Source organism: Coptis chinensis, chromosome 7 (genome assembly GCF_015680905.1).
Source record: "Coptis chinensis isolate HL-2020 chromosome 7, ASM1568090v1, whole genome shotgun sequence".
In the NCBI taxonomy this organism is placed as follows: Eukaryota; Viridiplantae; Streptophyta; class Magnoliopsida; order Ranunculales; family Ranunculaceae; genus Coptis; species Coptis chinensis.
The window spans coordinates 10825568-10847587 of NC_141462.1; the positions used below are offsets into that span (position 1 = coordinate 10825568).

A 22020-nucleotide genomic window follows, 5' to 3' on the forward strand; every position below is an offset into this window, starting at 1 on the left:
AATTAGCCCAACCGATTTAGTGATTTTTCACTATATACCTGGTTTTACGTAAAAACTATATATTTGAGTTATATAGGCTTTACGTAAACCTATATAATCGGGCTGACTATTTTCATTGTGTCGAGACTTAATTACACGCGGGTAAGCATCTACGAAGTAGGAAACTTTCCATAAACTTTGATGGTAATGCTCAATTTTCAATTTCAAAGCTAGAACGAGAGTTCAATATTACTGTAGAGTATAGTGGTAGAACGACTAACTATTTACAACTCGATAAGATATTTAATATCCATATAAAGGTTTTCTTGTTTTAAAAACCCATCGGCACAAAATTTAACGCAAAGAATATCAGATCATGCTACAAACAGCTACTTAGACATCAGAGAAAATAGTGCTGGTACTATTTTTACAATTGCACTGAAGTAACAAAACCTAAGTACTGTTGTATGCTTGCAAGGAGGTACCAAAATCGAGTACTGGTTTACCGTGTTAAGGTTCTTAAAAGAAACGAGGGATCAACAATTTACCATTCTCATTAATCATATAATAGTTTGGGTAGTCCAAAGTTGAAGTACGAGCAGTGAAATTCAACCCTAAATCAGCATAATGAAATATTACTCCATAGTACAAACATATTGATATATGCACACACCTAACTAATAAGGACCTGTACATTTCATTGTTGGCATCTCTCTTGCTTTTAGAGATTCAGTACGCCTAAGGCCATGTTGTCTTCACTGACTAAGGGAACCTACCCTGTCCCCACCGAATGCGGATAAATTCAAGAACCCTGAAGCAACAACATATCTCTGGTGGCCTCTCACACAGCATATATCCTTAACACCTGCTTTACCTTGGCCCTACAGACCGGGCAACCCCACTTTTTAGCTCTGATCTCATTCAAACAAGACATACATCCAGCCATATGACCACAAGGGACGCAAGCACCTTCTAAAGGAGCATCCAGACATATTACACATGAGGAAGGTCCGCTCTGAGTAGCACTGTCACTGGTCCCAGCTTCACGCATATCCCCTCCATTGTATGTGTCTTGAGCAGGTTGGTACGACAATCTGCTGCTAATACCAATTAAAGGAGCTGCAGCTCGTCTTAGCGGACCAGAATCACTCTGACTAGAGTTGGTATCCAAAGAGTTGATGCAATCATTTGTGTGACTGATTACAGAGCTCATGTGTGCATTTGGAAGTGGTGTTCTCTCCTCCATGGCAGAATGAATTGAGGCATTAATAGCCATGGCTAACTCTAAATCTTCCGTGTTAGTTGTTGATGCAGTCTCTGGAATAAGTGAAGCATTGGTATTAAGTGGTAAGGATCGATCCATCACCTGCAGTGGTGGAACAAGTCAAAATTCGAGTACACCAACATTTTCTTGCCAACAGAAAAACATTTGTACAAGTTATTTCTAAATGCAGACTTATCACCAACTTCAACCCCCAAAAGCTTGTCACTGCCAATTGCATGTAGAGTAATGACACAAGAATCATGAGTGGCAATCTTAATTTTCCAAGATGATAGTAGTAAAATTCATCAAAACCCAATACAACTGAAACAATTTTCCTACTTAACTACCTTGACATTCTCAAAGATGGGTGCTGATGCACTGGCTAGGACAGTTTGGCTGATGATAACTAAGATTCTAAGAAAGGGTCAAGATTAAAGTTCCTTCATAATAGCATAAGACTGGTCTTGATATACAGTCAAGTCTTATTGGTCATTACAACAGTTTCACGGTTTTATTTTTCCAATTTTTTTCTTTTCCTCAATGCAATTTGTTTCATCATCTCTTTGGAGCTTAACTTCTTGTTAATTTGTTTTAATGTTCAGAAATTCTAACGTGAAATTTTTCCAGCAGCGTGTGCCCATGTATGCGAAACAAGAGGTAGATGCCTCACGGGTCCGACATGGATTCGGAAGGGTTTCAGAGGCAGAAGCAAGTTCAAAAACAACACCAAATATAAAGTAACCCCTAATTTGAGGGCATCGGGATAGACCCTAAAACAACACATCTTCATCCAAAACAAATAAATTTTTCTAAAAACAACAATTTGATTTGGCCACAGGCCTTACTTATACAAGAGATTCTTTGGAGTTTGGAGCACAGGAATTTCCAATTTGGAAACCAAAATAAATAAATACTAAACTTAGCATCAACCGAAAATAAACTAGGGACTCGAATTATGCATATTGTTTGAAAATATGGAGGGTCATTGTTACAAAAAATGAAACTCTTTCCGGATATATTCTGTGCATTTTTAACCATCCAGCATTTCGCAAACGTCCGCGATAATGGGAGAAAAGCAAGTCTTCACATAATTGATAAAAGAAATTATTATAAATTCAAAACTATACAAATCAGACAAAATCCGTGTGGAAGTGTGGAACTAAGGACTAATTCAGATTTTAATTGGTCAATAAAAAATAAAAAACTCTGGTAAAAGTGAATTTGGGATGCACATATATAAAGTACACACGTAGGCATACACATCAAATTACTGTTCAAACAAATATTATGAACCTGATTGGATACAGAAGCCCATGATTGAGTACTATCACAGTGCTCCAACCCACGATACTGCTCCCATGCTCCACACCTCTCTTCTCTGTAGGCAACACCATGGGAAACAAGACATTTATCAAGCAAAACTCACAAAAAATAAAAGAAATACATAAGCCAAGAAACAGGGGATGCAAAATATAAAGTTCAGATGAACAGACCTGAAAACGAATAGACACAATATCTGTGTCCTCGAGGTACTCAGGGCGACCCAATGACAAAAAAACGAACTTCCACTGGCCAAAATAATGAGTTCTAACTTTAGATTTTCATCACATCAAACAATAGAAAAGTAAATTTTCACAGTAATTAAGCGAAGTTACCAAATAATGTGATATAGATGTATCTTTACTTTATATTGAGTGACTCAAACTAAGATGAAATAAGATGGTCTCTAATCAACTGTGTGCAGGAGAAAAGTACCTGAGAGAACTCATCTGGGACAAGCAATTTCTTCTTTATGCGCACCTTAACTTCAGCTAAAGTCTCACCCTCATAAATGACAAGAAAGAATGGTTCGCCGAAATCCTGAACCAGCTGATTGAAATATGAAAAGATTCCAAACATTCAAGAGGTTGAATTTGTGAGGGTGCAAGCATTGCCATTCATCACTGCACAAGTACCAATTGGACTTGAGCTGTGCTTAATATCTAAACTTACCATCTGATTCTGAGAGATGTCTTTGGTGAAATGATAAACATGAATTAGGCGATCATGAGCACCAAGGTTCTTCTCTTCCTCTGGAATCTGTGATAGAACATATAAGAAGGATCAAACAATCTAACTAGCAGAGAAATCTGTAACCCCACCATCAATGTACTCAACTACCTCCAAAAATAAAGATTAGAGGACTCAAATTGCTTCACCAACAAATAATAGGGTCCAATGGAAAAATGCACATAAAACTTCCCAATATATGGATTTGAGGTTTCAAATTGATAAGCAAATATTAGTGTCCAACGAAAAATATGCAACTTGCCTCCTCTGCACATAACGTCCAGTACTGGTTATTTATGTTCTCAATCTTTTCAGTAGCAGGATAAATCTGCAAGAATTTAATTTCTCAATCTTTTGACACGGACGCCAAAAACGCTGACATAGTAACCAAAATAAAGGTTTCCCACCTTATAGATCTTATGATAGAAAATTACAAGCAATCTAAGCTCCGCATTAGGATGAGACAGCTTGATCTGTTACAGAATAAGAACCATGTTAACAGAATTATAATCTAAGTATCCCTGCTACCAACTAGCATAAGATGTGCATATAGTAGCAATAATCACCCTTGTCTTCAGTTCAATTGCCACTTTCCAACTACCTACTAGGACGACAACATTGCATAAAATGTGCACATTGTAGCAATAAGTACCTTCCTTTTCAGGTCATTTAACAAGTCCCCCACAGTGCTTTCCTTTGGCAGTCTAATCCTGAGAATAACCTGAAAATGAGTCAGGTTTACGTATAGTCATATACTAGATAAACAACAAAGGTATAAAGCTGAAGTGTATGTATTAGGCATACTTCATGTTTTGTCGGATGATGAAAGGCAACCTTCAGCGTTTTAAACACTCGCAGTTCTGGTAAAGGAATGCCCGATACTTCATAATACAAGATATCAGACGCCTGTATGGAAGAATTCCCCTCAAAATATTCAATCATTTGCTCAGCGAAAACAAAAATACAAAAAGCCTCAGTGATTCAGAATCAGAGATGGAACCACCTTCCTGTAATGGACCAGCATATCTGATAAATGGTCCACACCCTGGTACCTAATAGGAGTTGGTTTAGGTTGTTGAGACTTGAGAGTAACAATCATGACCCGTAAGCCTAACTTTTGATGGATCATCAACTTTAAGTTCACCAGCAACTCTTTTCACAACCTCATCATAATTGAAAAGGTTCGATATAATAATTTACAAGGAAAATGTGTTTGGACACCTCAAATAAGATATCCAATTAGATCTTATAGAAGTTCAAATTATGATAATGACAACAATATAAATGTAAGTGCTTACAGCTCTAAACAAAAATCGCCCTCATTTGGTTTTAGTCAGTAATCTGAAATGAACAGCCTACACACATCAAGTGGCATTTTGAGATTACCAAAAAAAGGTGGAATTTTGAGTATATCAAGTATATTCATGAGTGGCATTGAGTGATTAAAAACATCGAAAGTAAGCTCACAAATCCATTCACCATCGTGCCATAAATTTCCAAGAATAACACAAGAAGAAATTATTGTAATTATCTTTATTATCTTATCCACACATTCAAGTTAAAGTGAATAATTCATGCACTTTTAAATCTTAATCCCCAGTCATCAATTCTCTTCATAGCCTCCCTATTCAGCTCATTCAGTAATTAGTACCACACTTGATGACTGTAATCTCACTAGAGAAACTCAAAGAAAATTTGTTAGTTAACTGCAGCTCTCCCAATATGAAGTAGTACTCTCAGTTTATCCCTGAATGTAGGGCAGGTTTGAGTTATAGGTTAGTCTGCGACATATTGTTTTTCCAGTGACGTGCCAGTCTCAATGTCAAAAATCTCCCAACCATATGTAAGATGAGAATGTGAACATTATGATTTTTGTAATTCTTAATAACTACAACCATAAAACAAAATTCCCAAAGGAGAGCATGAAAACTTGAAAGCAAACACTTGTACTTCCAATAATGTTCTTTTACAGGTGCAACATGCTATTTACAGTGTACATATATATGTATGACTTAGAACCAGCACTAACAAAAGTTGCAATATCAATAACACGTGTTTTTGACAAACAAAATAAGTGGATAGTTAAAAGATGCAGCATAGCAATATACTAATCCCATAAATGGAATCTCAAATGTACCCGGCGATTATGCACGTATTCCAGAAATGAAGGGACAACAGGATAGCGACACTCTAGACCACTTCTAATTGTAGGGAATTTCTGGAAACATAAAATGTCCCCATCTTCTAGCAGTCAGAGAGAGGGAAAGAGAGTTAATAATAACAGCAAAATTAATATTGTACAAAAGAAATTACCACGTCAGCATTTTCATTCTTCAAGGAGGTTATACCCTACATAATGTGCATGAACCTGGCTAGTGCGAAATGTTCGCTTCTTGTTGATGGGTCTACACGTGACATATGGCACAAACTTTATTTCCTAAAAGCATATGAAGTAGGCTGAATAAGATACTCATCGGCGACGATACATGCATACTAATGCAAGTACTAGATGGAAATAGACCTCGTAAAGTTTTATTTTTAGACTAGACGAGAAGCCAGCCATCTCATTCAGCTTTGACAAGATTTCTGATGGTCTACCACTACGCTTCACAAAAAGCCTCCCGACATACCTAAGAGAAAATAATTAACTTCTATTTTCCTTTTTCTTTTTTCGCCCAGTATTTAAAGTAGTGAAATAATGTAATTGTTAATCTCGGGAAACAATTGGAAAAAAGTAGAGAAGGATAATTTACCGTAATTCTTCCTCTATAGGGTCATAAAGTTTTAAAAAAAGGAGAATATCTTTTTTTGTCTTTTCAGGAAACTTAATAGGACGCAAATCCTGCAAGGCCATTGAGACAATCAGGAATGGTGGAAAAACAGACGAGTCCTAGGGAATATGAGATAAAATTCAAGATTCACAAAGATCTCGAGAAATTGCATATGAGTCCATAATTAGTAAAGCAACTATTACCGGCCCAAGTTCTACTTCCAAGAACAATTTTACTTCTGCATTCTGAGCCTTATTTGATACTTGCCTCAACTGTCCAACCTGCAATGCAGGAAAAGATCAAAAGAACATCACATACTCGAGCTATAAAAGTTGTACCATTTCACTCTTGCAGTAGCATCAAGTATAGGTATCATATCTAAACATAAGCATTGTAGGGAAACTATCCAATAATGAGGGATAGTTGCACACTTGAGTCCCAAACATCCCACAGAATGCATCAAAAAAAAATAAACCAAGCAAAACAAATTGATAAGAGAAGCAAGAGCTGACTTAATCAGACTAAGACAGTATTTCATAGAAGTTAGAACTCAATAGATTCAAACAATAGAAAAAAATGGAACCCACAAAAGGGAAACAACTTTCAATTCCTACAACAAATTGGTAGGCATTCCAGCTGGTTTTGCAACCTTAACCATGTCACATAGAAATAATACAACTTTGTGTGAGGCAAGGGCTACCATGTCTTGAACTTGCCACCCCTGAGCCAACCACAGAAGGAAAAAATAAAAAATAAAAAAATCATGCATTCTGCGATTCTGATCAAACGGGATACACATATATCGTTCTCATCAAGCAAAATACATGTTGGTAACAGTAATAATCATGACAAAACCAAGTCTATGAGGTCATGATACATACATACTCAAACTTATCTATACAAGTGAAATTCACTTCTCATTTATATACATGTTCTTGTTCTTACATACAAATATACACTCCCTATCTTACTCCTTACTCTTGCTTGTTGGAACCCCATACCGGGAAAAACAAAGGTTGGAAACTCGTAACCCTATGAATTATTGAACCAAATTACTGTAACTATAAAATTCAGCATTTTAGAAACTTTGAGGGATAGCAAATGAATCCCTCGGCTCCATAGAACTTTTAAATTGTTAAAGTGCAATAGCGTGTGCATACACACAGGAAAAGGTATGACAGAAGTAATTTACAGATTGTATCTCCTCCTGGGGTGTTAATGGTCGATATGGACGATAAGTATGAGTTTTGCGCTTCACCCACAGCCATAACCGCTGAAACTGAACTGGTATACCAAACTTCTCTGCAACTTCTTCCTGCAAACAATTTCAGAATTAAAAATTCGATCTATAATCATTTCTTATCAGTTCATTCTATAACCATAATAAGCTAAGTTACATTGACACGGACACGTGTGTCCGTATCTGACACGGATACGAAGTGTCTGACACGGCGAGATATAAAAAATTGAGGTATATTACATGTAATATGTGTCCGTGTGTGTCCGACACAGACACGTTAATGCATGAGCATGGATTATTAATTAATTAGTAGTTTCTATTTTGTTTGGTTTCCTAATTCAATTAGGAATAAGAATTAGATGGTTTCCTATTTGGTCTCCAATTAGGTTTAGTAGTTGTTTTTTTATATAAAGGCATCTAGGCTTTCATTGTTAGATGGTTATTATTGAATATTAATTCTTTGTGAATTGTTCTTCATGTTTGAAGGTTTAAACCCTAGATTTAGGTGTTTGTTTTATTAAATCTGATTAATGTTCATCCATTGTTGAAGCTTCCACCAACAAGATACATCACTCGTGGATACGTATCCGACACAGATTATTTTTGAAATATGGTGTGTCCATATAACATAGATAATAAGTAACAAGGTTATATCTGATACTGAAAAGATAAAAATAAAATCAACAACAAACTGTATCTGATTTTTGTAGAAAAACACTAACAAATTGTACACCCAAACCATGGACTAATGGAGTAGCACGTGCCCAATCAAATAGATTTTCCTGGAGTTCCCCTACCAACTTATGCATAAATTGATAAAGAAAGTAGTAACTTAGGGGCCATAAACCATTCTAAGTTGAACTAATTATGTTTATAAAATCATAATTTATTTTGACATTAACCTTTATGGAAGAAATTAAACCAAACACTACTTGAGTTAATTACTGACTAAGATAAAATTGTAAAGAGAAAACTTCACAAAATTAAAAAATGAATAAAATAACGTAACTCATGTCAAGAGAAAGTTCCAAAATTTTTGTTTCTCATTCTTTAAACTAGTGGTTTTTTTTTTTACCAAACAAGTATTTTTGTGTGCAAAATCAATTATGCAATAATGGTTTCTAAGTTATTTTTTACCAAACAAGTATATACAATGGATTCTTAATGGTTGCCAAACAACCCCTTAATATATATAATGATGCAGAGATAACGACATACTGACTTCATTTCATCAAGTTATTAGAAAATAAAGCTATCAAGAGTTTAAATCACTCCTAAAATTCACGTACTGTATTAAATATCATACTTTGGAAATCAAGACTTTCACAGCTTCATACAAGAAAACGCTAGAACAGTTACGCACTAAAGTGAGGAACTGCCAAACTCTTAAAATAAATGGAATACCTTGAAAACAATGAAAGAGATGTGCTTCTGTACACAAAAAGAATGGACTTTGTCATAATCCACGAGATCAAAATAAAAATCTCTTCCAATCTGTTCGACAAGGTCCTCATTCCGTGCAACCTAAAATAAAAGATAAGCTTAGCAGTTTCCAAACTACTAAAAGAAGTAACTGGATAACTCATTGAATAAACACCAATTTTATCTAATTTTCAAAATACTACAGTAACTAGTGAAATAAGAGAAAGTATAAACCTTTATAATGGTACAAAGTTGAGCCTCCTTTTTCTTGTGTTCCTTCTCTTCTTGTTCTTTCTTCAACCTCACCTACATGATGGCAATGCACGTGCTCAGCTAAAGCAATTTACCAAATGAACATTCAAAAATGCCATTAACTGGTATGTACAATATGATCCTTACCCATAGGTGTTCTGTTTCTTCTTCTTCTTCTTCCCTGACCCTCTTGAAAGGTCTTGACAGGTTCATATCATTCTGGCTTAATAGTGCAGCAGGAAAAGGCGAGCCTATTCGTTTACAACCTCCACAAACACAAACTCCATTTGGAGTTAGTAAAATGGACTCATTAGAGCACCCTGGTGTATTAGGGGACTGGGCACTTCCTTCATTTTGTGGTAAGACCACATTTTCCGCATGAAACATCAACTATCTACAGATAAAAACTTTGTCTTGAGGAACATTACCCATTTCCCATGTACCCATTCAAGATGCCTCCTCAATTCGTCAACACGAAATGTCCACTTCTCTTTAGTACGTCTAAAAAAACACAACAAACTTGAAACGCGACCTAAGAGTTTCAATAACAGTTCCTCTCCACCACCCATTCTTACGAAAAGCATCTACTAACATCAACATATCTTCCAAATTTAGGTGGAACAGGTCTTAACTGAGCAAAATCAACATAGCTTCTAGTTTATTATCAGGTAAGGTTTTAAACTGAACAAGAAACTTATTGCTACTGTTTTTTATTAAAGTAGCTTCAAGCCATGAGTCTTCATTACTTGATACTTCAACTTCTTCACCTTCCTTAAGCTCTAATCTATTGCTAATGGTTAAATGTAGTGGCATAATTATTAATGGAGAATGTACACCAAGGCTGGAAGAGGAGTGTGGTCACTGTGGTGTTGTTGTTCCCTCACTGCTTAATTATTACTGCCGATTAGTTAAAAAGGGCTTACACCATCATTCATTTTACAAAGGAGTAACATAAAAGCCCAAACCTTTAGCAAAAATAAAATGCACAAAAATACCTCCTGAAAAACCTCTCCACCAATGGGCATCCTCAAAACCCGCCATCTCCTTTTGTACATCCCCACTTCCACCACCAGAATGGATAGAACCACTAACAGACATATCAGACCTTATAATAATAAACACTAAAGACCTTAAACCTTCACCTTGGGTAACACGTATAGTCACTATACTACTCAACTCTACAACGAATACCATTGAATCAAATCTCGATGAATATTGTAGTAAGTTTTTTATTAAGTTATCTCCTACTTTTGTTTACTTATGTACTCAAGTTAGATAGTATTAAGCACAAGCCTGAACTAGCTTATACATTCTTTAGTTGGTGTGGTAGACAGAGAGATTATTTACATAGACTTGATACTTATGTTGTTTTAATTCAGATAGTAGTGATGGAAAAGAATGTAGAGAGGATTAGAGGACTAGTTGAGGAGATTAAGAGGAAGGGATTGTTAATCAATGTTATTTCTACCAATGCTTTGATTAAAAGCTTAGGGGTCTTGGGTATGGTCGAGGAATTGTTATTGGTTTGGCGTCGAATGAAGGAAAATGGGATTCAGCCTAGTTTGTTTATGTATAATTTTTTGATGGATGGGTTTGTGAATTCGATGTTTGTTGAGAGTGCCGAGAAGGTTTTTGAAGCTATGGAAAGTGGGAAAGTTTTGCCTGATGTTGTGAGTTATAATATTTTGATTAAAGGGTATTGTAAGGTTGGAAAGACTTCGTAAAAGGGGTTGGAGAAATTAAAGGAGATGGAAGTGAAAAGGGTTTTTCCGGATAAGATTACTTATATGACTTTGATTCAGTCGTGTTATTTGGAGGAGAATTTGGATTCTTGTTTGCGTCTTTTTAATGAGATGGAAGAGAAAGAGTTGGAGATTCTGTCTCATGCTTATAGTTTAGTGATTAGTGGATTGTGTAAAGCCGGTAAATCAGTTGAAGGGTTTTCTGTTTTTGAAGGTATGGTCAGGAAGGGAGTGAAACCAAATGTAGCGATTTATACCGCTTTGATGGATTCGTATGCTAACAATGGTAATGGGGATGAAGCTATGAAGCTTTTCCAGAGAATGAAGGATGAAGGGTTCAAACCCGATGAGGTTACTTATGGGGTTATTGTTAACAGTTTATGCAAGACTGGGAAGCTAGACAATGCGTGGAGTATTTCAATTTCTGTAAAGAGAGCAGTGTGCCAATTAATGCCATGTTTTATTCTAGTTTAATTGATGGTCTTGGTAAAGCTGGGAGAGTGGATGAAGCGGAGAAGCCTTTTGATGAGATGGTTGACAAAGGATGCACATGAGATTCTTATTGCTACAATGCACTTATCGACACTTTTGCTAAGTGTGGAAAGATGGATGAAGCATTAATGCTGTTTAAGAGAATGGAGGAGGAGGGTTGTGATCAGACTGTTTACACGCATTACCCATACTCATTAGTGGATTGTTCAAAGAACACAGAAATGAAGAAGCATTGAAGTTTTGGGAGATGATGATTGATAAAGGTATCACACCTACACCTGCTTCTTTAAGAGCTCTTTCCACTGGGCTTTGCCTTTCAGGCAAAGTTGCAAGGGGTTGTAAGATATTAGATGAGTTAACACCCATGGGGATTCTTCCGAAGGCGGCGTATATGAAGATATGATCCATGTCTTGTGCAAAGCAGGTCGCATAGAGCAGGCTTGCAAGTTGGCTGATGGAATTGTCGATAGGGGCGAGATACCTGGAAGAGTTCGCATACGGTTTTCATCAGTGCCTTGAGAAAATCAGGTAATATTAACTTGGCCATCAAATTAATGCATAGTAAGATAGGAATAGGCTATGACAGATGGCATAGTATCAAAACCGAGTCAAGTTTCGAAGTTCTCTTATTAGATAATTGAACATTTGAACTTGAAGTTTCTATATGTCTGTATTTGTATATTACGTTTCTAAAAGTGAAATTTGGTTCCTTCTTATTATCTGTGTTTCTGCTCCAGTTGTTTTACCTTTTAAAATGCATATTTTTTTTTATAAGTGATTTTTATTAAGAGGATAGTTTTCTTCTTGTTTTCCTAATAATAAACTGATTTTGACATTAACGCCAGAAATACTGTTTATGATTTAATAATACTAGTTAATTTTGATCTGTTATAGAATCTTGGACTTCAAATTTGTAGAAATACTGGGGACTGAAACAAGTAGAAATTTTATTGTTTTGCATGAAAAATAAACTATCTACAGATAAAAACTTTGTCTTGAGGAACATTGCCCATTTCCCATCTACCCATTCAAGATGCTTCCTCAATTCGTCAACATGAAACGTCCACTTTTCTTTAGTACGTCTGAAAAACACAACAAACTTGGAACGCGACCTAAAAGCTTCAATAACAGTTCCTCTCCACCACCTATTCTTACAAAAACTATCGACTTCATCATTTACCATTAGGAATTTTTTACTAGCATCAACTCCAAATTTAGGTAGAACAGGTTTTAATTGAGCAAAGTCAACATATCTTATCAAAAGGAGTCCAGTTTTATAATCACGTAAGGTTTTAAACTGAACAAGAAACTTGCTACTGTTTTTTATATATGCTGGACATATTAAAGTAGCTTCAAACCATGAGTCTTCATATCCAATTTCATTACTTGATACTTCAACTTCTTCACCTTCCTTAAGCTCTAAGGCTGTGTTTGTTTGCTGGCAAATGGGGGTGGCAAACCATATTTTCCCAGTAGATGCACCATTTGCCAGTGTTTGGCTGCATTTAAGGGCAGTGGCAAACACTATTTATATTTTGCCGGCAAATGAAATTTTCCCACTAGAAGTGGGAAAATACAATCCACCTCCCCCCTAAACTCTTTTGCCAGCAGAAATTTGCCACCGATCTATCTCTCGAGTTCTTCTCTCGTCTCTCTCATTTCAGGAGACGCCTCTCTCTCCCCACTCCATCGAGCTCACTAGGTATGCCTCTCTACCCCAACCACCCCTGTGTCAATTGATTCCATGAATCAATTTCATGTTTTTTTTTTCTCTCTCGCCTGATTTGAGTTGAGTTGTGCTCTTTTTTTTAGATTTGGTGAGATAAAGGTTTTAAAATGGTGACCTAGGCTATGACGAGGCATTGGGTCTATTCAATCGTATGATTCAGACAAGACCCTGTTTGCCTTCCATTTTCGCATTCACTCTACTGCTAAGATCCCTTATTAAGATGAAACAATATTCTACTGTATTAGAAATGTCCAAAATAATGACTTCTGCAGGAGTTCAATCAAGTGTTGTTACTCTTGGCACCTTTGTTAACTGTTACTGCTACTTGGGCCGAATAGATTTCAGTTTCGCTGTTTTTGGTAACATTTTGAAACGAGGGTTGGAACCAAATGCTATTATTTTGACCACTCTTCTTAAGGGACTCTCTCTGCAGGGCAAACTAGTAGAAGCTGTCGAGTTACTTGAGAAAATTGTGGACAATGGGTATCCTTTCAGTGAATTCACAAATGGAGTTGTGATAGTCCAATCAAGTGTTGTCACGCTTAACATCTTGATTAATTGCTACTGTCACTTGGGTCGACCGGAGCTTTGTTTCGCAGTTTTCAGTAACATTTTGAAACTTGGATTGGGGCCAGATGTTGTTACTTTCACCACTCTTCTTAAGGGACTCTCTTTGCAGGGCAAACTAGTCGTAGCTGTCGAGTTACTTGAGAAGATTGTGGACAATGGGAGACGGAGGTTCATTCTATAATTAGAATGTTGCTTGTTAAGTTGTTTTAATAAACACATAGTGGATCTTTAGCTCAAATGGTAGAGCACTTGGGAGTTGGAGTGTATCTTCATGTATCTCAAGGTGATGGTGGTTCAAACCCACCAAGATCCTTAATTATATTTATCCTTTGAGATATTTAACTATTTGTCGATGTGTTTTAGAAAAATGGGTACAAGCTGCCTGTGAACTCTGTGAATGATGGTACTAGGTGTGTGTGTGTGTGGTGTGGTGTGGTGTGTGTTGGCTGGTGGTAGGTGTGTGCTGTGTGCTGGCAGGTGGTGGATGTGTGGTGTGTGCTGGTTGGTACTGTGTGTGTGTGTGTCTGTGTGTGTGTGTGTGTGTATGTGAGTGTGTGCTGCCTGGTGGTAAGTGTGTGTGAGGGTGGTGCTGCTGCTGCTGGTGTGGTGTGGTGTGTGTTGGCTGGTGGTAGGTGTGTGGTGTGTGCTGGCAGGTGGCGGATGTGTGGTGTGTGCTGGCTGGTAGTGTGTGTGTGCTGCCTGGTGGTGGTAGTGTGGTGAGTGTGTGTGAATGTGGTGGTGCTGCTGCTGCTGCTGCTGTGGTGTGGTAGTGTGGACTGGTGTTGGTCGTGCTACAGGTAGTGTTGTTGCTGCTGGTTCTAGTTGTTGTTGTTGCTGCTGCTGGTCCACGTGCTGCTACTGGTTCTAGGTGTTGCTGCTTCTGCTGGTGCTCCTGGTGCTGCTGTTGGCATGTGGTTATGTTTAGCAGAGGCTGAGGCAAAAGCTTGTAGCGAGAAGATTGGCACAAAGAGGCAACCAGAGGGTCCTAAGCCTGGTTTTATGGTGGAGGGTGCTACTCTTGAGACTGTCACACATATCCCGTACGATATTGTTAATGATCTTAAAGGCGGATATTAGGATATCGTTGATTTGTCTGGGGTATTTTAGATTTCCTTCTGGTTTTGTTGGTGATCTCTTTTTTGGTACACAAACATTGTCTAAGAACTTCATTATTATGCACTTCTTTTTTCATTTTTTTTTAGATAATTTGAACTCTTTGTTTGTGTGTGTATTGTCTTTACTTTAATTTATTTTGATATAATTTTTTGCTTTTTTTTTATAGGGTGAACTAGTACCCCCCCCCCCCCCCCACGAGATGAGCCAATTAGGATTTCCCCCACTAGATGGGAAATTAGGGGTCTCCCCTAAATACACAAAAAAAAAAATTCGGTCAACCCACTTTGACTTTTTTTTTTGTGTATTTAGGGGAGACCCTAATTTCCCATCTAGTGGGGGAAATCCTAATTGGCTCATCTAGTGGGGGTAATACTAGTTAACCCTTTTTTATACTTCATTAAGTTTGAAAACCAAAAATATATATTTTCAAAAAGTTGAAATATTATTTGCCACGAGAAAAAATCATGTAAACAAACACCGGCAAACTGAAATTTTCCCACTATAAATTTGTCCGGCAAATCTTATATTTTCCCACTAGAGATTTGCCACTAAACAAACACGACTGACCTATTCCTAATGGTTAAATATAGTGGCATAATTATTAATGGAGAATGTACACCAAGGCTGGATGAGGACTATTACTTTATACTAGCATGATGCACGTGCATACACACGTGTTTTTACGCCAAGCTAATTGTATAAGTATTAGCATATCTAAAATGGTGCAAGTCTGTATATGTTCATGATTTTGGTAACTGTTAGTCTATGTTTAAATCGATCTTGGTGAAAATTGTAAATCAAGATATGTTAGGGGAGTTGAAAAACCATATATACCAATGCAAAAAAACCAAATATCAGATAAATATACAGATGCAAAATATCACATACATAGTAGTCAGTAAAGAACGCATAAGAAAATAAAAATTGCCCCATAGCATGTAACATAGTTGATAGCAAAAATTGCCCCATAGAACGCATAAGAAAATAAAAATTGCCCCATAGCATGTCTTGAGATTGCCAAGTTTCTGCTGAGGTTACTCCAAAAAACTTATAAGTCTATTACAACTCCAAACAAAAATTTGAAAAAGGAGGTCCAAAGCTTGGGACTTGATCTTTTTGTTGCTAATCCAACTCATCTGATTCATTTCTCAGCTTTCTCATTAGTACCAAGTTATTTCATACGATAATTATCTTGTCTAGCTACAACTTTCCAACAGTACTACAACTATCTTTGCTTCTAACCTCTTAGGCACTCAGTTTCAAAGGTACCTTCTCACTCACCATTTTATCTGCAGTATCCAGAATCCTTAATGTAGTTGCAACGGTTCCGTTGTATGCTTTCCTATGAAAAACACCACTGCACCAACATGATTTTTAGACCAATCATGCTGACAATATGACCTTATATATTTATTGCAACACTAAGTTGAGAGTATCTCAAGACTTGAACAAAAGCTAAAACAATATGCATTGGGGAGAGAGAACTAATATTGAAAGAAGGCCGCTACTGCTCACCCTCATGAATAGAATCTTTTACTGAAACATAATCCATAAATTTTTTACTATTGAAATTAAACAAAATTGAAAGTAATTTTTTTATTTTGTAACTTTTTCCTTTGATTTTTTAAATTAGTGCTAAGTATGTACTAATACCATCAAAACATTATTAATGTCTCTGTGATTATCATGGTTCTCATATATAGCAGTAAGTTAAAGCTTTCATAACTAAGGAGGAACTCAGGCTGATTTTAAGAAACTATTCCGACCGCTATAAGGAGCTTGAAAGGCTTACAAATGACCATTGTATATAGTCGTTGTAGAAGGATCAAGTTGTGTCATATCTTGTGACAATGAATTCAACATACAGACATTTGGGAAATTAGATATGAGCACAAATAATCAAGATGTTATGTCTAACCACTGCATGGTTACAATCCTGATCGAGAAACTGAAAGTTGATAACAAAAAAAATGATACAATGGCACAATACCCCATTTCTACCTCTTTGCGCAATATAAATATATGGTTCTTCTCTATATCATTGTAATAACTGTTTTTATCTATCCCATTTATTCTTCAAATTTTTATGTGACAAAACCCTACCATCTCCTTCCCTAGACTTTACCATCGATCGCGACTTCACCCCCATTTCTTCTATACCAGCTGAAATGCTTAATTTATTCAAGCCACCCTCTACATCTGTTTTATCTTTTATCAATAGTATTTGAAATGCTCCACTATTGAACTCAGTATTATATGATTCACGCGGATAAGTAACCCTCTTTCTAGACCTCCTCCTATAATCATTCCTTCCATTCCCCTCAGTTCCATCCTCTAAATTCTCATTCTGTCCAAGCCCATAAGGTTTAACATTATGACCAACGCCTTTTGGAAAAAACCTCGCCGAAAGTAAACCATTTTCAGTCTGAAACAATTAAGAACTATCTCTATCAGACCATCTTACTATATTAGAAAAATATGGGGTATGAGGAATAGTGATTTGGTGTCACGTTTGTGTCCGTCACAGGGGCAAAACCATAAACCATAACCACCATGCTTATGAAACCTATCAGCTAAAACCTTCAACTGTTCATCAGCACTAACTGAAAATAGATTAGGTGCTCGTTCGACAACTTCCCGTGATATGCACTTACATGAAACCTCATCACACGCTCTCTTTCAGTGGCAATTTGCTCATCACTCATATTTTGTTTATATTCTCTATATTGCAAATGCCAACATTCTTTTCGAATCTCTAGTTGTTCCTCAGTCATCATCCGGGCGCTCTCTATACCGATTTAAATTTTGCTCCAACCGATTATTATTACTATTAGATAATTGATTTGCAGCTGAATTATCATCCATTTTAAATCAAATGGCAGTTGCTATCAAAATTAAATGAGGCAGGAGAGATCAACAATTAGTATACTAACATTCTTACAGGAAGATTAACGTGTTTTAACATATATAAGTTTCGTAATTATTCAAAGTCAATTGCTTTTAAACTGCATTAAAATTTGTCATACTAACTTACAAAGAATTACTATCTTCATGTTGTTCAAAATGAAAGAAAGAAGGTATCGGCTTATTCTATCTCATCCATTTGCTTCATTTGAAACTAAAATTAAAGCAAGAAAGTATCGACTTCTTCTACCTCACCAAAGGATTTCTTATTGGCAAAATTGATTATACAAAACTTGTTAGAGTTATTGATAAAGCTTTACCTTCAGATGATGATAATGATGATATCGGTTCGCAAGCATCCCCAACTATCTTCCTATTTTCTGATCTGGTTGAAGCATTAGAGAAATCAAAAGTGTTTATTAATCTGTAATCTCATTTAGTTACCCCTTATAACCTTTTGATCCTCAAAGTGATTAAGAATGACTGTAAATATTGATTTTGAAATAACTTTGGACTTAATTTTTGGATGAAATTAGATTCGGTGGAGGCGTGGAACAAGAAGATGAGATATCTAAAAGTTGCAAATGGGCGAAATGAGGAAACCGAGAGAGAGAGAGTGATTAGAGAAAGTTAAAATCGAGAATTAGATAAAAGCTGACAAAATTACAATTTTGCCCCTGTGACGGACACAAACGTGACACCAAATTACTATTCCTCATATCCCATATTTTATTTTTCTAATATAGTAAGATATTTTCAAGATTGTGCAGATGGAATCTCGTCCGTTGATTTTTGTATTTTGTTTTTAAGCCCATCGCAAACTGGAAAAAAGTCCAATTTGAAAGATAAAAGCCCAACAAAAAATAGTTGTATCTTAACACAAGGACCTGCTTCAGCATATGGCATATCTTAAACAGTGTAGATCCTCACAACCTTCTGTATCTTGGCACGACAAATTGGGCAACCCCAGGAGTTAACTTCGATATTGCTCAAACAAGACATGCATCCAGGCATATGACCACAAGGGATGCAAGCCCCCTCTATTGGAGCATCCAAACATATCGCACATGATGAAAGTCTGCCCTGCTGAGTTGCACTTTTATTCGGCCCAGCTTCAGGCACACCCTCTTTATTCTGCTGAATGACCACAGTGCCTGCTTGAGCTTATCAACAATCAACAAAATGACAGCAAATCAAAACCTTAAAGTAAAACTTGACCACTTCACAAATTCAACTCTTCTATGAGAATATATTCATATTTTTTTTTGGCAATAGGCAGACCGCTACAAGTATTAATGAACAAAACGAGTGTGCATTGTCTCTATCATATCATTCTACACCATAGAGTGTATCTTACAATCAAGAGGGGTACAAAATGAACTAGCTTATCTTCAGTAGAGTTGTAAAGGGATGCCAAGTAGTCCACAGCTTGATTCGACATGACTCTAGAAAGACTATACTTACTCTTTAATCACGTTTCAGATTAAAAGTTCGTATATGACTCAGAGAAAAGCTTACCTTCCACAACCTTAGTAACATCTACCTCTTCCCCAACAATCAAAGTATCACCCACAAGAAACCCTCTACTAGGGTCACACAGCTTATTGAGAGGCATGAATGACGTGAATCCCCAATCACTCTCTTGTGCATTAAATGTGTGTTGTGTGTCTGCATGAAGATTAGAGACTCAATCTGTCAAAGACAAGGCTGGTAATGTTACTGTAGGTGATAATAAGTTGTATATTACATGATTTCACAAAAAAAATATATGGAAATGAGCCAAGCTAGGTAGGGAAACAATAAGCAGTGCAGACTACAGCTAATTAGCAAACTGTATGTAGTAGCTAATAAAAAACGGCAGCAGTACTAAATTGACATTTTATTCTAGCGAATTTTCATTCACCAACTACATAATTATAGAAGGGTAAATATACCCGTACAGAGTTTTTGGGAAGAAAGAGATGCGGAGGGGGGGAAATTCAAACCGTATTGCACAGTGTATTTACTGTACGCTTGATTAACCACTGACAAACTGAACTGGGCATTTGTACTCCAACCACAAGGCAAATCAGGCGCATGTGCTACATCTAAGTACATTGATAAATAATCTACATTGTTCCCCTTTGGATAAATCAACACTTTCGCCTATCAAAACACAAAAATTGTCAGAGACTAAAAAGAGCTGATTATATCAAATAGCTCTAGTATCGCCTAAAGAAATCGAACAAAGGGCAGCAGTTACTAGTTAGCATACCATTTATAACCACCGACTTGAAAAGACTCAGAATAAGCTTCTTGATGTTCAACCTAGAGAAGTTTCTAATTGTCCAAGCGAATGTTGATGATGGAAGATCAACAGCCAGATGATTCTGCGTAGTACCACTGCACTCTTGACCTATAATAATCAACAACAAACCAAAATGTTGAAAACTCATCTAGCTTTATAGAAACTGAACACAGTAATTTGAAAAGAATAAAGATCAACAAACAAATCTTCATCAACTCACAAACTGAGCTCTTCCCACAAGAAAAGAATCAGGTTTGAATTATAATTGCAATGAGAGATGCATATATGAATCAACATAAACTTACCTTCCCCAACCTTAGGGACGGTGACCTCTGCCTGGATAGCTTACGTATCATTCACAGGAAAACTTGACCAATTTTACAACTTCAATATTTTGGTTCGAATCAAAGTTCAATACAAATCAAGAATAGCTTACCTTCAGAAAAAGAAATCTTTGTCTTGACAATTAACGTATCATTCAAAAGAAACCCTTTCCCAGGTCCCTTAGCTCACCGAGAGAAATGAAAGACGTGAATCCCCAATCAGATTCTCGTGCATTAAATTGGTGTTTTGTGTCTGCAAAAAGAGCAAGGACTCAACTTATTACAGATACATTACGGTCTAATCCATTAACTTTACTTGTAGAATTCATAACATATGAGATCATTGAATCTAAAACTCAGTAAAGATCATAGAATTGAAACCTTTTCTCACGATGTACCGCCTATTCCGTTGATTAACCACTGACAAACCAAAGTTGGCAAATATACTCCAACCTTGAGATAAACTAGCTGAATCAGCAACATCTAGGTACACTGACAAAAAATTTACGTTGTTCCCCTTGGGGAACATCAGTAGCCGCCTACCCAAAAACAACGATTAATAATCAGTGATAGTATATACCAAAGGGAATTAAGTGCAAAGTTTATACCAAAGGGTACTCAACAACAAACAAATATTAATAAGAGGATATTAAGTGCAACAAATATCAAAAGAAGAAATTTAGAGAATTGAGTAGCATGATACCATTTATAACCAGCTGTAAAAACATCGGAGTAATGCTTAAGGGCATCACCAATGGGGCCTGGATACGGGCCTCTATCTCCAAATTTAACGGACTTTAGCAAAAAACTGTTTCCAATGCAGCCTCTAAATGGGCCTCCAATTTAACCATCCTGGATATTTGTCTTCATTTCTACAGATGTTTATAAAGAACCTGAAGCCCAAAACTTTGCACATGACTTCACTTAAGTCAGCACGTGACTTCACTTTTTGATTTTTCAGTCTTGTTTTACATGTTATAAAGGAGCAGTCGTCTTCTCCGTTGGAACACCCCTGATATAGAGTTTTAGCTCCTCCTTATTGCCCTCCAAAACGCTGACGTGGCCCTTCAAAATACTGACGTGGCCCTGGGTTTTAAAGGCCTGCATTAGTGATGCCCTAAGAGTGTTCAAAGTAGAGAAGTTTTTTATAGTCCATTTGAATTTCAACGAAGTTTCTTATAATTGATCTGTCAAAAAAAAAAATCAATAAAATTGACAGAAAATGTCTAAATAAACTCATTAAATTGATCAATTTTGTAAATTGAATTATTGAGGTTACCTTCCATAGTTTGACAAGTAACTAAAACCCTAGATTATCATATGAACACTACAACTTTAAACAACTGCGCAATTTATAGTGTTTATGAGACAATAGTGTCGTGTGGGTACATGCAAACATGCATGCCGTGGATATTTGGATATGGGTCCATTTAGGTAGTATCTAATTATCTTATTTCTACAGTTTTCGTGTGGGAATACATTACTGGTATATATATATATATACATTACTGGTATATATATATATATATTGTTTGTTGCTCCTTCAAACAAGTGCTCGACTCATATATACTCCAGTAATGTATTCCCATATATATATATATATATATAAAAGCTCGCGCACATTCTCTTTCCTCACCATATCACTCTATTTTGCACTTCGAGCAATATGATTGGTTCCTAAAAAATCGGATGGAATAATAATTAGTGACATCTCCCTACATTTACTTAATTCTCCCTAATCTATTCTTAAATTACAATCACCTCCTTCTTTAAAAAAAAATAAACAAAAAAAAAGAACGACAAAACCACCTTCGTCAAAACCAAAATAAAAAACGATCCCAAAACCCTAATATCCCCTAATTTCTTTTCTCTCTCTCAAA

At 36.4% G+C, this 22020-nt stretch overlaps 2 protein-coding genes, 1 long non-coding RNA gene and 1 pseudogene across 6 annotated transcripts; 2 read left to right on the plus strand and 2 right to left on the minus strand.

The window, feature by feature from the left end:
* Positions 1 to 4247: 4247 nt before the first annotated feature.
* LOC147485964 (ubiquitin C-terminal hydrolase 12-like) lies at positions 4248 to 9364 on the minus strand. Of its 3 annotated transcripts, none has more exons than XR_015200760.1 (10): positions 9125 to 9364; positions 8960 to 9031; positions 8708 to 8827; positions 7256 to 7378; positions 6267 to 6344; positions 6046 to 6134; positions 5814 to 5922; positions 5661 to 5729; positions 5430 to 5536; positions 4248 to 4647 (listed from the first exon to the last, which is right to left on the minus strand). XR_015200760.1 is itself a non-coding variant. In XM_086569956.1 (10 exons), the coding sequence occupies exons 1-10, from the start codon at positions 9362 to 9364 to the stop codon at positions 4612 to 4614; spliced, it is 1047 nt and encodes a 348-aa protein (XP_086426082.1). In that variant the 3' UTR covers positions 4250 to 4611. The 3 variants fall into 3 exon arrangements, 2 of the variants coding, with proteins under 2 accessions (XP_086426082.1, XP_086426083.1); XM_086569956.1 differs by having other exon boundaries at positions 4250 to 4647; positions 5430 to 5540; XM_086569957.1 differs by lacking the exon at positions 4248 to 4647 and having other exon boundaries at positions 4751 to 5536.
* A 1001-nt stretch (positions 9365 to 10365) lies between these two features.
* Positions 10366 to 11781, plus strand: LOC147485965 (uncharacterized; annotated as a pseudogene).
* Positions 11782 to 11840: 59 nt separating this feature from the next.
* On the plus strand, positions 11841 to 14739 carry LOC147485966 (uncharacterized). The gene is made up of 2 exons (XR_015200765.1): positions 11841 to 13545; positions 13620 to 14739. It is a non-coding gene; the product is annotated as an uncharacterized LOC147485966 (long non-coding RNA).
* A 3411-nt stretch (positions 14740 to 18150) lies between these two features.
* On the minus strand, positions 18151 to 21609 carry LOC147485967 (ubiquitin C-terminal hydrolase 12-like). 2 transcript variants are annotated; one of them, XM_086569958.1, is made up of 9 exons: positions 21420 to 21609; positions 21257 to 21327; positions 20844 to 20878; positions 20522 to 20679; positions 20254 to 20393; positions 19785 to 19925; positions 19516 to 19675; positions 19049 to 19198; positions 18151 to 18693 (listed from the first exon to the last, which is right to left on the minus strand). In XM_086569958.1, exons 6-9 carry the CDS (start codon positions 19785 to 19787, stop codon positions 18440 to 18442), a joined length of 567 nt encoding a protein of 188 aa, XP_086426084.1. In that variant the 5' UTR covers positions 19788 to 19925; positions 20254 to 20393; positions 20522 to 20679; positions 20844 to 20878; positions 21257 to 21327; positions 21420 to 21609; the 3' UTR covers positions 18151 to 18439. The 2 variants fall into 2 exon arrangements, with proteins under 2 accessions (XP_086426084.1, XP_086426085.1); XM_086569959.1 differs by lacking the exons at positions 21257 to 21327; positions 21420 to 21609 and having other exon boundaries at positions 20522 to 20872.
* Positions 21610 to 22020: the final 411 nt, after the last annotated feature.